The sequence below is a fragment of the Lissotriton helveticus genome, chromosome 8, assembly GCF_964261635.1.
Source record: "Lissotriton helveticus chromosome 8, aLisHel1.1, whole genome shotgun sequence".
Taxonomy (NCBI): domain Eukaryota; kingdom Metazoa; phylum Chordata; class Amphibia; order Caudata; family Salamandridae; genus Lissotriton; species Lissotriton helveticus.
Window position 1 is genome coordinate 1185675050 of NC_136069.1, and position 16271 is coordinate 1185691320.

Genomic DNA, 16271 nt, shown 5'->3' on the forward strand with positions numbered 1-16271 from the left:
AGAGGGTTGGGGCATGGAGGATTTAAACCAGTCTGATATTGTGACAGAGAGTTTTGATGGCTCCAAGATAATGATGAATGGCTATGTGTGTGTAGTAATACATTTCAAGGGGAGAAGTGCTGAGATTAAGCTCTATGTGGTGGACAAAGGGGTGAATGTATTAGGATTTAGAGAACAGTTGAAGTTAGGCATAATGCTGATCCCCGATGCAAGGATCCTGAAATTTTATGTGAGACGATTTGCGACAAACGTGTTTCGTTCGCGGTAGAATGCGATGGAGAGAAATGGCTGAAAGAACATTTTAAGAGTGTGTTTTCTGAGAACTTAGGTAAATTGAAAGACTTTAAACACAAGATCAAATTGAAGGATTGAGCGGTTCCCGTAGACAAAAGTTGAGGGGTGTGCCAATCAGTGTGAGAGGTGAATTGATAGATATGCTGAAGGATTTTGTCAAAGGAGGGATTATTGAAGAGATTGAGTCGAGTGAGTGGGTTTCTCCCATAGTTTTAGCCAGTCAAGTGAGTGGGTTTCTCCCATAGGTTTAGCCCGTAACCCTGATCAAAAGTTGCGTTTGTGTGTTGACTTGAGGGCGTTAAATGCTAATATGTTAAATGATTGTCATCCATTACCTAATATCAATGAGGTTGTTTCTATGTTGAAGGGAGCAAAAGTATTTTCCACATTAGACCTCAGATCAGCATATGTCATTCTAGCTGAAGTAGCCAAAAGTCTGACTGGAAGGATCACACCACAGGGTTTGTTCCAGTTCACAAGAATGCCATTTGCTCTGGCTTCTGCTGCTTGTGCTTTTCCTAGGGCTGTGTTCCACATTTTTAAAGACATTTATAACTATGTTAAAGGCTTCCAAGATGACATTTTGATATTTTCCCAAAACAAGGAAGATCATTTGCAACACATGACTGAGGTATGTGACAGGTTGGAGAAACATGGGTTGACACTTAAAGGTAACAAATGTATGATGTTCAAAGATTCAGTAGAATATCTGGGCCGTTCTTTGCCCGGCAATGGAGTAGTACCTAAGAAATCAAATGTAGATGCTATTATAATGCTCCTGCAGCCACAAGTAAAGAACAGTTACTTTCATTTGCTAGCATGTGTGAGTATTACAGCAAGTTCTTGGAGAACCTTGCCACCAAAATGGAACCACTTAGAGAACTGTTGAGGCAAAATGTACAGTATGTATGGTCAGACAGGCAACGTGTGGCATTTGAGAGTGTTAAACTAGAAATTGCTCATGCTCTTACATTGAAACCATTCTGTGTAGGGAAGGTTTTTTCTAACTGTGATTACCCGGGATGGCAAAATATTTAATGTGAAGAGAGTTGCAAGATATAATGTCATGGACATGAGTGGTGAGGACATGAGTAGGAATGACGACACAGAGGAAAGACGTAAGGGTTTCCTGGTGAAGTTCGACCTGAATGCACCACATGGTTATCATGATGTGGACAGCAATGAAGGTACAGGGTCTTTTGTCCTTATCGAAGGAATTGCTGATTCTGTGAGTTCAAACTTAAAGGGAAAAGCAGAGTCAGACATGTTCCTATAATATTTACTGATTTTGTAAATCAGAAAGTTTGTTTACTTGTTTTTGTGTTGTTGTTTCTCTTGTTTTATTTTGGGGTGGTCGGGAATGCTCTTTGTTTTGTTAATTGTTTTTGGAGGGGAAGGACGTAATGCATTGTGACTTGTAGTATAACATATTTGCATACGTTCTATGCACATGCCATGTTATGTTTTGTAGTGCATTCTAGATTCCGGGTGAATGTTAGTCCTGGAATCCCTGGATGCACTGCAGTCAGTTGAACTGGAGTTGTCCTTACTCTTAAGACGCTATGCTGTGCTGTCAAGAATAAACTTCTTATCTAAAATGGATTTTTGGAACCTAGCCAGGATCTCCTCTGAGCTGGGTAAATAAAATAGGCCTGGAATTGTTTTTGAACATAGTTGCTGCTCCTCCTGTGGTATGCCGCGTATGTATACCTTGTTTCCTCCTGGAACGATTCTCTAGGTCTTTACCTTGACTGGATAATAATGTTCCATTCTTTCTGATTTTCAATCTCCTGTTTCATATGTTCTTAAGCTTCTTCTCTTGTGCAAGTACCATCTTGCCCTTGGTCCATGAGGTCCTTCTTCAGCTCGCGTAGGCCTAGATTGAAATACTCATGGAGAGTTGGGAAGTTATCTCAGAGATTCAGGAAGAGGTCAGTCCTGTATCTTTTGGAGATGGGTTCCTCCTCTTTGTGGCCATTGTTTGTGTGTTCATTGCAGGGAATGCATTTAGTTTATTGTTCTTATTACTGTTGGAGTATGGACTCATGCTTCTGAAATAGCAACATGTCTGGTATGTTTTTCCCTTTTCTGTAGCCATAATTGTGGTGTGGCTCACCGCTGCCTCTGTGGCAACCATTATGTTGTGCTTGGTGGGCTCCCTACTATCCGCAGTGGTTAGCTCCTCCTAATTCTCACGTTCCTGTTATGGAGGCCTTGTCAGGTGATTCCTTTCCCACTGGTAACTGTATTTTGCTTGTCTGCTACTAGGGCCTTATGGGGTCCTTTCCCTGCACCATTTGTCACCAATGGCACCCAGCATGGCTCTCAAGACGTCAAACCATCTCCAGTACTGCTACGCTCAACTTCATTTTCAGGGGCAGTCACTTGTAGATTCCTCTCAGTGCTTACTTGCTGGTTAATCTGGCAGGACCAAGCACTCTGAACCCTTTGACACTGAGGTGTACAGATCTGTATTCCAAACTGTCTGTTCTCCCCTGTTAGGTTGCCTCACAGTCACAATATCTCGTAAGGTGGCCCGTAGGGTTTTTCACCAATGTGCGACCGCGACACTGTATCATGTTGTAACGGCTAGCCATGACCGCGCTTTTTTCATAGCTGTGCTTACTCTTCACAGGACCCTACATATGTGAATTCTCATATTTTGGTCTCGGGGTGTTCAAGTAATACGGTTCTGGCTTTGTTTTCCTGTTGCTCTGATTCCTGACCTTTTAGAATTGCTCCAGAAAGGTACTGTGTTACCTTCCTCCAGCAGTCTCACAGTCTATCCAGGTTACCAACGCCTCAAGTCACTCTCCTTCATCAACACTCCCTGTCCCCAAGGCCTTTCCTCTATCTTTGGTCACATGTGCTGTCTTGATCGGCTGCGGCAGACCCTCCATTTTTGCCTGTTGACCGTGGCTCATTGTGTATGTCCTCTATGCCACTCCCTTCCCCACTGTGTGGTTCGGGTGAGGTGTCAATATCATCCCAGCCAGTACACAGAGGTTCCTCAGCCTTGTGGCTGATGTCGGCACCAGTGAATCACAAGCTCAGGATGATCCCTCGGTGACTTGCCGTCTTCCTCCAGCCTGTTGCAGTCCATCAGATCTTGGATGGCTTGTCTCTGTTGCTACCTTGTGAGGATTTGATTGGATGTAGCTTTAGGCCAGGACAGAGAGGAGGACGCACATGTCCTACTGTTCTGTCATCTTGGTCACGCTCCATTATTGACATTTTAGACACTGAGCATCTGTAAATTTTCCATATGAATACATGTTTTTTTATTTACTTTCCTTGTTCTCAATTTGTTGCTGCAGCAGAAGGAGTCAAACTCTATCACATCTTTTTTTGCGTACAGGGAATACTACACAGCTGCTTGATTGCGGTCTACGGCACCTATCCAAGTGCCATATCGGGGTGGAAGGGCCCCTTGTATTCTCATTCAGCGAAATAATATATGCTCGCTGTTTGGAAATCTGACTGAACATCCATATATGAATGCACATGTGGACGCTTACATTCTCGCATCATTAGTTTTCTTGGGGGATCAATGGTTTGCTGACTCTTAACTCAATGTGATTGGGATCATGAATGCCTTTCTTTCTCAAACTATAATTGACAACATTAACTTTTGAATGTACTCTTACCTGAAGAAGTCCATTATTATGGACGACCCGTGTTGTCTGTTTCTGCTGTAAATTGGCGACAAATTTTAGAAAAATTTGAAAATAAAGAGAAGTGAATACACTCGGGACCTCTTTCTTAAATTTCTTTGTATCATTATTAGTTGTGGTACACCTACATTTTGTTAAAATCAAACTCAACAAATGTTTAAAACAAAGAAGGAAATATTTTTTAAAAGACCAGCAGAACACCTTTCTTTTCCAAAATAAATGAACGAATTGGAATGCATATGCAGCAGAAAAGCAGACCTAACTGTCTAGGCACTTTAAATCAAACAACCTATAGCAGAAATGCTTTCAGCGTCTTCCAGAAGGCCTTCAGTGATAATGACAAGCAGGTGGATATTATGGTGAGTAAAGGTGTGGAAGAGTTCTAAGAACTTTATATCAAAACACAACGGTGGGTGTGAGCGGGACAAAGGTTTTGACTTCAAGGCATTCAAGGGGAGATATAGCGAAATGTGCATGGGTGCAGCAGAGGTCATGTGTTTTTCAGTGAGCACAACATTTGTACATCCAGGAAAGTAGACAAATAGTACAGAGAGCGCAGTTTGCATATTTTTGTCCTTAAATTGAGACTGTCTTTTCAGCAAGCAGTTCTTCTTTTTTCCATTGGATTATACTTTGTTTTCCCACTGAACTTTAGAAAGCTTTCTACAGATTTTCACATAATTTATTTGAGGTTGACATTGATTCACCTTTAATCTATTCATACTCCCCACCTTTTGATTATAATCATTTCAGAGAATAATTTTCAAATCCTGAAACGTTTTTTGAATGGGCAGAGGTTTAAAGGAACACATTTAATGATTTTAATTGAGTCAACTAAAAGAAACCTCAGCATTATGAGCTGGTTTCTGTATAAAGTAACCATCATCCACTGCGAGCTGCTTGCATCACTCTTCCCCAAATTGTCAAGATTTCTGATTGAGGTTTTTTAAAACCTGGCCTAGAGACTGCTACAGCTATCTCTCCAGCCGTAATATCCCCCCCCATTCTTTTTGTATAATAATAAAAAAAACAGATATACATACATAGAGGGGCTAGCGATCATCTATCTTTATCTGTTAACCTGTTCAAGGGTCATACACATTTTGCTTCCACCTACCAAAGCCTACAGCGTAGACTGTGGATCAGCCCCTCTTAGCCATTGGTTCTAATCAATCTGAGAGAAGACATTTTGCTTTTGTACATGTGCACACCCACCTAGAAAACAGTCCATTTCAGTGCCAGAGCTGGTGGGTCAATATCTGTTTTAATTTATTTTTTTGTTTTTATATGTGTGATGACTCATCTTTGTGATGCGGCATTTTTTATTTACTCATTCTTTTGTCAACATGTGCACGCCACCTTTAGCCATGGTTATATCATTTTTTTAAAATAGTTTTCACACTTATTGTTTGTTACGCACGTTTGCAAAAAAATTAGTTATTAAAATTGCAGGTTTGCTGGGGTTGACCCATTGGTTTTGCTAGTGCTTGTTTAACTAATGTGAAGAAGGCTATTGAACAGGTTTTGTCTCACTGGGGCTGATGATTAAGGAAGTTCTTAATAATCAACCATATTTCAAAAAGACTGCTCCATTGTGTCTAAAACCTGATGCCCCCAAACCACAATGGTTCTTTATCCTTCATTTGGGGTAAGCTTTATTTTTAGGAGATGACCATGCCAATGCATCATTTCACAAGTGAAACTGTCAACTGAATTGTCTGTATTTTTGCAAAGCCCAAGTCATTTCTCTTCATAGTAACGTCATAGAAAATATTCTTTAGACTCCTTGTGAAAAACTAACCACGAGGGCATGTTTATAATTGACCCTATGTTTCTCACCTACATCTGAGACATTACTGGGTGCACATTCTTAAGTGTTGCACTCAGAATTGTGTACCCAGTGTCGTGCGACTCAGTATGCCTTAGTTTCGGCATTTTCATAACATTGTTTTTTATTTTCGCTGATTCAGGAGATACCACCAGTCTCAACTTCTCTACCATAATAATTTCTGGAGTGAAGTTCGCTGAGAATTCACTAGCTGCTTTCGTTGTAAAACTATGTGTGTTTAGGATTTGATTTGGCTGTTTCGAAAGCCTTTTGGAATTATGGCATTCCGGTTTCAAATAATCTGTATGATTTTGTAAATATCTGGAATTCATAAGGATCAACATACTGAATAAGCACACACTGTTTTTGCAGGTGCCTCTTACCTTCGAAGATGTTGCTGTTTATTTCTCTGAAGAGGAGTGGGAGTTTCTTGAAGAGTGGCAGAAACAGCTATACAAGACTGTAATGCAAGAAAACCACGAGCTCTTTATTTCACTAAGTAAGGGCATTTTGTGTGTTTTTTACTTAGCACTACCAGGTTGTTTGACTTTTCATATCTGCACCAGGTGTCTTTTCAGAGGGAATGTGCCTTCCCTGTCCAGTACTGGCCTATCCGCAGCTGCAGGTAAAGCTCTCCTCATTTATGCCTTCAGGTTTGTATTACACTGTTCAGCATTACTTTTGAATGCAGTGAGATGGAGAAGTCTTCTTAAAAGTTCTTCACAAAACAAGCATTCTGGGCATTGCAGCATCAGAATTCCTCAACTGTAGTCTCATTGGCCACACGGAGGCAGATACTGCCTGAGGTCTTCTACTCCCTCCCGCCCCCCTTTGCCCTCTTCCTTCACTCAGAATAATTACTGCTGGTTTCTGTGAAGATGAAGATGAAGGTGGCGAGCATCGTGCCTTTCACTCCAGTTAGCCTGCCCAGTAGCTTCTGGCTGTGAACCTGTTTAAGTATTTGATATTTGGTTACTAAACTGATTATTTCTGAAGATAGACACAGCCCATTTTCTACAAGTCCTCTCATGTTGTTGCTTCAGTAATTGATATAGCCTTGTAGCGCGTAAATCCATATTCTTGACTCTCGTCTCCATTCTGCTTTCTCACACAGTTCTTCGCCTTAATTATAACCAGTATTGCTGTTGTCCTTTGAAACGTAAAACCGGGGTTCAACTGAGAGCTCATGGAATTACCAAAAAGTCTTCAGACTTTCAGTGAGTAGCAAGGCAAAACAGCAAGCTTTACCCCTGACGGTGTTGTAGGGAAGAAATACCTATGTCAGTTAGTACATTCATCTGTCACAATAAATATATCTCCCAAGCAGTGTTATTCTTTTTATCTCTTGGGTATAACTGGGCTTCAACTAGGGATACAGTTGCAGTTGAGTAGCCTAAGCTACAACCAAAGCATAGTGTTGGGTTAAGGTGCACACAGATATTTTACTATCTTCGATAGATTAAACATTCTTGTGGTCGGCTGCATCGAAAGGACTCGCACTCCTAGGGCATTATTTGTGTTGGCTAGTGCTGCGCTTTTTTTTTTCATCTGCACTCTATGATAATCAGCAGACACAGTCTGAAGAACAAAGTGAAGCGATGGAGATAGAAGCTTTTGAGTAATTATGGCTGGTCTGAGAGACTTTGGTTGGGGAACAGAGATGCTATGTTCTAGAGTGGCTTCACATGCATCCTCAGGCCAAGGCACTGCCATCTGCAGATGGGATTCAGGTGAAGGAGACCAGTCAATGGTACATGGTCTTCATACTGTCATTGCGGTAAGGGCTCTTTAGGGGGATCAGCCATTGTGGTGGAGCAACATTTGCCCTTTTACAAAGAATGCGGTTGCTCGCAGAAGTCTCACAAAGGCACTGGCCAGATGAGAGGTAGCCTGGCCCTCAAGTCACAAGTCTCAGTCATTGGGAGACTTTTCAGAACAGTGACTTCTGTCTGGGTTACAGTTGCTCGTTGTTTAGGATGGGCTTTGCTTTTTTCCTCTGGTCCCCGCATTATCCCAAAAAGTTGTACAGCACTATTTCAAATAAATGTTGCATAACCAATAAGCCAAAGGGGGCAGCTGATATCCAGTATGCTGATAGTTGTTTTGCAAAAAACTGGTCACTCAGGTGCTGAATTGGCTGCTTTTACTGCGCTTTTGCTTTCAGCAGAACAGGACTCAAGATGCTTGTGATGGGCTTATGGAACATATTTGTGTAATGTGTGCAACTTTTGCCATATACTTGGCCAGAGTAGTTTTTTTAAATGGTGCTACTCTTCGGTTATAGGTGATGGAACTAGCTTGGTATAAGACAAAGGATCCTTCCTGCTTCAGGCTAGAGAAAGGCAGAGAGACAGCGGAGAGAAGGGGAGACCGCAGTAACCACTAGACCCTATTAGGCGCATACAGCAGGCGACCTTAAACATGTATATCACAACTCTCATGTGCCCAAGCACTCTCCTGCACACCACATACAAACTAGGACACTTGGTAATTATCAATTTGTGCTAGTAGTTGCAGGTAATGGGCACCATCATTAACTTTTGGGGCCTGGGACTTGTTTTTCATCAGACTATGCTCCAGAGCAAGTGAGAGATTAAGACAGAAAAGTGTGAAAGTACAAAACGGTAGAAAAGCAGTGGCAAGGGTAAAATGCGGTTATGGGAAAAAACGCTTGCAATATTGAGATAGAGACATGAAGTGTAGGGTGGAATAAGAAAGAGGTGGGTAGTAAAAACAAGTTTAGGCACCCATGGTATTGTGCTGGCATTGGTGATGGGCTCCCATGAAAATATATATATTTTTTTTACAAATTAAGCTCTGGAATTGGGGGGGGGGACGGGGGGACAGCCATGACATACTATACAGATTTTCACAGCAAGACCCAGTAGGTAGTCTACCCTCTTTTTCTCTGTGTTTTATTGTAAAAATATAGGCAAATGTAATTTTAACATAAAGCAGGCTACTTTTTAGAAATCCATAACATCTAAGTTTACTTCATGTTCTCTATATTTCTCTGCTTATTTGCAAGGATATATACACCAAAGACCATTAGGAACTCACACCATTAACATAATTGATTGGAGAGTCGTTTTAGTCTCAATCCATCTAATAAAGCATGTGACCTAATATAAGGAAAGTCAGGAGAGCTGTTTTAAACATGTAAACCTTTTAGGGTTTGCTTTCAGCCATTTTCAGAAAAGAATGCATTGTTTCCACAATGTTTAAGATACTGATGGATTGGCTATTTTTAAGGAAAACACACATCCTAAGTATTGTAAAGAATCAAAATCTTGTTCAAAAATCACATATTGAGCACATATATTGTAGAATAAGAAATGAAGGTTTAAATATGAACTTGCCCAGATGTCATAAACTGCCTCTGGTCGCCTCTGGTCATTGTATGAAAATGCCTTAGAGATTAAGAGAGATATAATGCTCTTTGTATCACCCGCAGGGGCAAGCATTGAACCACAACACACTTTATTTTAATGGATTTTTTTAAACGGCACCTTGCATTTGTGACCTAAAGTCCAAGGTTCTGCATTATTTATAGTTCTTTTGCTGGCTCTGTTCTGTCTTTTCAGAATTTACTCCAATGCAAAACTACATGTTTCATCTAAACAGATGTAAATTTAATTTGTTTACCTTGGATTGAAAAACTGCTTTTCGTCTGACTAGAGGCTGTTGTACTTTAAAAGCAGTTTCCAGTACCAGTTGACTAGAATCTTTTTCTTTTGGCAGACGATGGCCCACTGATTAAGAAGGAGCTGGACTGCTTTCCAGAAATGATTGGTGTGCCTCAGTGTTCCAACGTATGGATGTCTGTGAAAAATGAGAAGATGTCTGTGACAATGAAGAGTGAGCCTTTGACAAGTAAGCTAAGAAAGAAGCCAGTTGTTGTAACGAGCACCAGTAACTTGAAGCTTCGAGAGCACATTGCACTGCAACGGTCGCAGGCTGAAGGAAGACCCCATAAATGTACTAAATGTGAAAAAAGCTTTTATAAAAAGTCCCACCTTACAGCGCATATGAAGACTCATGAAGAAAAGCCTCCAAGAATATTGGAGGAAAAGCCCCCACAAACATGTGAAAAGTGTGGTTTAGTGGGCTGCAGTTGCCATTGCCCCCTTAATATTCCTCCTAAAGTTCTCAGTGGAAAAAAGCGCTACAAGCGCAAGAGATACAAGAAGAGCATTAGCACCTTGCCAAGGTTTGGATTCCGGAAGAAGCCTTATTCATGTGATGAATGTGATAGACGTTTCAGTTTCCATTCAGAACTTCTTGTTCATCAGAGAAGACACACTGGAGAGAGACCGTTTAAGTGCACAGAATGTGATAAAAGTTATACAATGAGTGCCCAGCTGACGGAGCACCTAAGAGTTCACACAGGCGAAAGACCTTTTGAGTGTCATGCATGTGGCAACATGTTCATGTATTACTCTGCCTTGAGAAACCACTTAGTAATTCACAGTGAAGAGAAACCGCATCGCTGTACTGAATGTGGAAATAGCTACAGTCGCCGCCGGAGTCTTATGATTCACCAAAGAACACATACTGGGGAGAAACCGTACACTTGTAATGAGTGTGGGAGAAGCTTCAGTCAAAGCTCCAATTTCATTATGCACTTGAGAGTTCACAGAGGGGAGAAACCCTATTCCAAGAAAAAAAAGAGAGCCTTTAAAATAGATGGCAGTGGGTAGTTTTTGCATCTTGAGACATACTTGCTTCAGTAGTCAATAAGGCTAATCCTTAGGACTCAATAGTGTGTTAGACTAAAGCGAGCACTGTGTGTTGAGATATGGACATAAATGTAATCTGTACTAGTTTTCATAATCTTGTGGACCATTTCATATTCTGGAAATGCTTCACTACAGCCGTAACAACATTTTATAAGATTTGTGTGGTCTACAATATTTACTAACACCTCCTTTTTGTCTCTGGTTATATCTCTGGCTGGTGGAAGCCATTTCTGCATGCTCAGTGGATGGATAGGTATCAGAAACCTAATGTTTAATTCTAGTTTTATGCATTTTTATCTAATGTAACATATGCACCCCATACAAAATGGCAATTTATGAAAAGTTTGTTAAATATATGCAAAGTTATGTTTGTAATCAGAAAAATCTACTGTTATTGCTAAGCCAAATTCTCTGCTCCTTCACGAAAAATGTCCTCACCATCAACCAAGCTGCAGCATTAAAAATAATTGCAAAATAAACTAAAACACTAATGTTAATATAAAACTCTTTAAAGAACGTTTGCAAAGTTTAACACTATGTGGCTACTTATACTGCTTTCAGGATACTCTGATTAGATGGAAATATATGCAGATGCTTGAAAGCAAGATTGATGATTCTTTGCTATCAAAATAAAATGTTCATTAAAAGAAATGTAAATAGTATCGAAACGTTTTGGTAAACTACTGTGAAATTTTAGATATAATTTTTTTTGAAGCTTCATTTAGTAAAACGTGTTAAAGCATGCTAGTATTTTCCCAAAAATATTCCTAATGCAAAATCAATGTAACCAGTTTCAACAAAATTATAGGAAACATGACCGTAAACAAGCATTATTATAAAGACACAATGGCCCTGGACTAGTTATTCAAGGAAGAGTTAGACTAACAGAATTATCAACTTATTTGAGCTTACATTAATCAGCTCACAAACGTCTATAAATCGTGAAAATAATTAAAACAAACAGATGTGCAGAAAAGCCACTAGGTATTATTACAATATATTTATTTAGTCATTTAAAGAAACCATCACTAAAGGGTCAAGAAGGTAGGAGAATGTTCTAGGGAACGTGTAAGAAAGAGTGCTCAAGTGTATATAAAGGAGTCAAGAGAGCTCAAAGTTTGTAGAAAAATAAAGGGCATATATTTACAAGACTGTACAGAACTGATATCCAAGAAACAGTTAGATGCAACCTGGCCACATGCAAATGATTCATTTGAATTATATTTTCTAAAGTTGTAAGGAGAGTTTCCTTAAGGCTGTAAACAGGGGTAATGGGGAAGGGGAAATTGGTCCAGGTGCGGTGGGGTATAGCGTCTACGTTTCGATACAGCTTATCGGCAACCAAGGGACTTTAATACCTCAGCCATGTGGATCTTCCTCAGGACAAGGGGACAGGTGAAGTGACCCTCATCAATCTTACATTGTTCTATTGGAGTCCAAAACCTGGTTACACCAATGCCCGTAAAGTGGCAAGGGCCAACTAAGGACAAATCCAGTTATTCAGTAGATATAAAGCATGGCTGTGGTGCTCAGACCATCCATGGAATGTAGTATTCAGGCCCGTATGTGTGGCAAGAGTTGGCTGAATGAATCGGGCAATCCGGGGCACAGCGTAATTTATACGACTGGAGACGATCTGATCGACGTCCTTACTCCATTGCGAATTATAGACGTTTGTGAGCTGATTAAGGTAAGGTCAAATAAGTTGATAATTCTGTTAACCGAACTCTTTTTTGAATAACTGGCCCAGGACTATTGTTTCTTTATAATAACCGATACCCAGGTCCAGGGACCATTTGGGAATAAACAAGCATTGGCAAAGCCAATAGGTAGGACATTGATGGTCAGCCTTTTGGTTTTGTCAGTGCGTGTCTTGTTTTGACATGGTTGTTGTACAACTTGATTTTTGTGGGAGCTGTTGGGCCTTCATCATTATCAAAAATGTTGGCAAAAGAAAAAATATTTTTAGCCTAAAAAATCATACATTGCCACTGTAGTCCCTGGCACTGAATAAAACTACTTTGCATGCCGATTTTCTTCTTGTGAAAGAGCAGAATGCTGTCCCTCACGGTGAAGCCAGACAGTAGAGAGAGACAGAATTTTAATAAAAATAGCTGGTAAACACAATATGGTACATTTGATGTTTATTGAATGTGTGATTGATTGTCATCAATAAAAAAATTAAAAAAACAAAAAACAAACAACCAGTCTTGGTTAACACCAGACCTAAGTAGAGGCCCAATTCTTAAAGAAAGTCACACAAGTGCAGCCATGGTTTATGTCCTTGCATTACTGCAGATATACGGCTTTCATTTATCCGCAGGAATTTACAGGAGTAGGCCAGAAAATCGTACTCCTAGAAAATATGTGTTAACTGCATTTTAGGACGAGCAAAGATGCATGTGTAGATTTACTCATGTGAAAATCTGTTGAGCAGTAACAAGTTCACTTTTCCACCAACCACTTTTTCCCCTTACCCTGGAAGAATGTTTACTTCTGCCCCTGTCTGGAGTACATTTCCAGCGTTTCTCTGTATGGTTAAATATTAGAAAGAAGCTGATGAAAAACCATACAACATGCTTGGAGGTTTGCATAGAGTCAGAGGCATTCCAATCATGGGGAACTATTGCTTACCGCTACCTCCAACCCCAGTATGTAGATCTGCGGAACGTTTGCAAATTAAGTGAATTTCTAGTATTCAAACCCTACTATGGTATGAGGTCTGGCATAGACATAGAGGCTATTATCAGAGCTCTTCTATAAGGAGATAGCTGCCATAATGTTACACTACACTACATGGCACCAAAGGGACAAGTGGATTTTGTCATTGGACAAGGAGAATTATGACGCAACCGGTCCTATGGACAAGTAGATATTTTATTACATTCCACATGCCTGTGTTTGATGCGGTCACTATTACAACACTAATAATATTCGTATGTCTGGATGGTTATCATCAAACATAAGTAGCTTTTTCTACAGAAAAGGTTGGAGACCCCTGTTGTAATGGATTCCCATTGCATTGCCTAGCCTAGAATCTCATTTGCACAGAAGAGAAGAAAACTCTCCCCTTCTTAGTGTTAGTGCTTGAAATATAATCCAAAAGGTATATTCTACATAAGGGACAGTTTTTAACTTTAAAATCATCCTGTGTGCTGCCCAATTAGTGTCTCTGTCTTTCCTGAGGCAACATTCCAGTTTCATTTGATAATGGTTGATTTGATTATCAGTATGATTTGGTTCTCAGCACCCATTGGTTACACTAAAACATATGTTCAAAAGTTTTTTAAAATCTTTATTTCTTCTTTCTAAAAAGGTGTTTATCATTGAGTAGTTCTGAAGCTGCTGTAAAAAAAGAGACATGTCTAAGCTACAGGGATGTGGAATCCCTATAGCCCGACGCCCAGAACATATTGTTTGGGGGTCAAGACCAACAAGTTTTCATGTGTATTTTGTTCTTGGGACAAGTAGGCCCCCCCCCCCCCCCCCGCAGCACAAACCCTTTGGCTGCCAGTTTGCAATGCCACATTATGGAGCATGGAAGGGCACTGTCTGCAGTTAAGGTAATTTTTTTGTCCCGATGTTAATGCTGTTCAAACTTGTATTCATGGGTCATTAATCGAAAGCCTTTATTATTAGGGTGAGCGCTCTAAGTAAATGTTGTAAGCTCAGACTGTACTACTGACAGTGGTTGCAGTATAAAAATGTGTACAAGCGTTTTCAAAGTTTAGGAATATGAGGCTATGTATAATGCTCCCGAATGCTCTCTGATTTGATGCAAATATTTACAGCAGCTTGAAAGCAAGATTGATGATTCTTTGCTTTCAAAATAAAATGTTAATAAAAAATGAAAGCAGGCAAAAAAAAAAAATTCACTGAACTACTGTAACATTTTAGGTACCATTTCTTTGCAACATCATTTAGTAACATGTGTTGATGCATGCTAGTATTTTCCAAAATATTCATAATGGAGAATCAGTGTAACCAGTTTCAATAAGATCATAAGAAACACAAATAAATAAGCATTGGCAAAGCAGTGGGTCTGAAATTGGTGGTCAGCTTTTCAGTTTTTTCAATGTGTGAATTGTTTTGGCATGGTTTTTGTAAAACCTTATTGGTGTAGGAGATTCCAGGCCCTCACCATTATAACAAACCTTGGCAAAAGCAAAAATTGTTTTTGGTCTCAAAGAGCACACACTGCCACAGTAGCACTGAACACAACTATTTTGAGTGCAGATACGCTCCTTGTCAAAGAGCAGAATGCGGCCACCGACAGTGAAGCCAGCCAATACACAGAGAGAGAGAGAGACAGAATTTTAATAAACACAAAAGGTCTTTGTCAACTGCAGATCAAATTAGGGGCCTATTTATTAAAGAAAGTCTCAAATGTGCACCCATGGTATATGTCTTTGCATTAAGTGCAGCTATACGGCTTTCGTGCATTCCCAAGAATCTACAGAAGTAGAACAAGAAATAGTACTCCTAGAAAATATTTGTGAACTTCTTTTTAACATGAGCAAATACGCATGTGTAGATTTGCTCATGGGAAAATCTGAGTATTTGCAAGTTCACTTTCCCTCCAACCACTTTTTTCTCAACTCTGGTGGAAGGTTTACGTCTGCCATTGTCAGGCGTAAATTTCAAACATTTCTCAGTATGGGAAAAGATTAGGGAAGAGTTGTTGAAAACCCTTAAAACATGCAAGTTAGTAGGTTTGCACAGACTCCAAAGGGCATTCTAACCCTGTAACTATTGCTTACCACTACCGTCAGCTCCAGTATGGAGATCTGCGGAAACGTGGCAACATAAGGGGATTGCAAGTATTCAAACACTACTATGGTATGAGCCTTGGCATAATCAGAGAGGCTATATCAGAGCTCTTATATAATGAGATTGCTGCCATAATTTGTCGCCACACTACATGGACCCAAAGGGACTAGTGTATTTTGTTACAGGACAAGTAGATTTCTGAAGCAACCTGCCCCATGGACAAGTAGATATTTTATTAAATTCCACATCCCTGAGGCTAAATCACTTTACCGAGGGTCCTGCTTATGCCATAATAGATTCTCAATTTTTAGTTTAGCTGTTTTACGTACAGTAGTTTTTTTTAACCTTTTTATTTGATATTTAAAACAAAATAGGAAGAAAATAGCATGTTCAGTACAGAGAGTTGATTGGGACACAGAAGTGACAAACACAATGAACATTTTTATATTGCCTAATCCGGACGGCCTATAAACAGCCAGTACACAACCCACTTTTGACATAGGTACAAGGATAAACTGATAAAGGACGGACTCTGAAAATGTTCGCACCATTTCCCCCATATCTTTGCATGTTTTCTCTTTAATCCTCTGTTTCTGTACACTGACTCCTCTGCCAGAGCACATTAGTCCATCATGCAAAGCCAGCCATCAAGAGAAGGGGCAATCTATGGTCGCCATTAACAAGCAATATCCCTTTAGGCCACAAATAGGTCTGTTGTCATAAGCTTTTTATCCACCCGTGATATGTAAGTACAGTAGTTCTTGAGAAAGGTTTTAGGATGAATTACATTTGAAGTCAGTGCTCCTCAACCAAGGAGCTATAGGTGGGGATGTATAATTGAACTCTCGAACAAACACTATAAGGGTATAAAATAATGGTTTGAAACTATTACGCTTTTGAGCAGCTGACTTCTATATATAACAAATTTGATGCAAAAAGTAACGTTTAACTAAAAAAAAAACATAT

The 16271-nt window shown here is 39.9% G+C and overlaps 1 protein-coding gene across 3 annotated transcripts in view; it reads left to right on the top strand.

The window, feature by feature from the left end:
- Positions 1 to 16271, top strand: part of LOC144773221 (zinc finger protein 425-like) — a 134953-nt gene that overhangs the window by 3152 nt on the left and 115530 nt on the right. The window contains exons 2-3 of one of the 3 annotated variants that reach the window (XM_078658121.1): positions 6169 to 6295; positions 9538 to 14583. The exons of the other annotated variants lie outside the window; for them this stretch is intronic. Of the exons in view, the coding sequence (XP_078514247.1) occupies positions 6169 to 6295; positions 9538 to 10496 (1086 nt within the window). The 3' untranslated portion in view covers positions 10497 to 14583. Of the gene's footprint in view, positions 1 to 6168; positions 6296 to 9537; positions 14584 to 16271 lie in introns of those variants that run through there. 3 annotated transcript variants of the gene reach the window in all.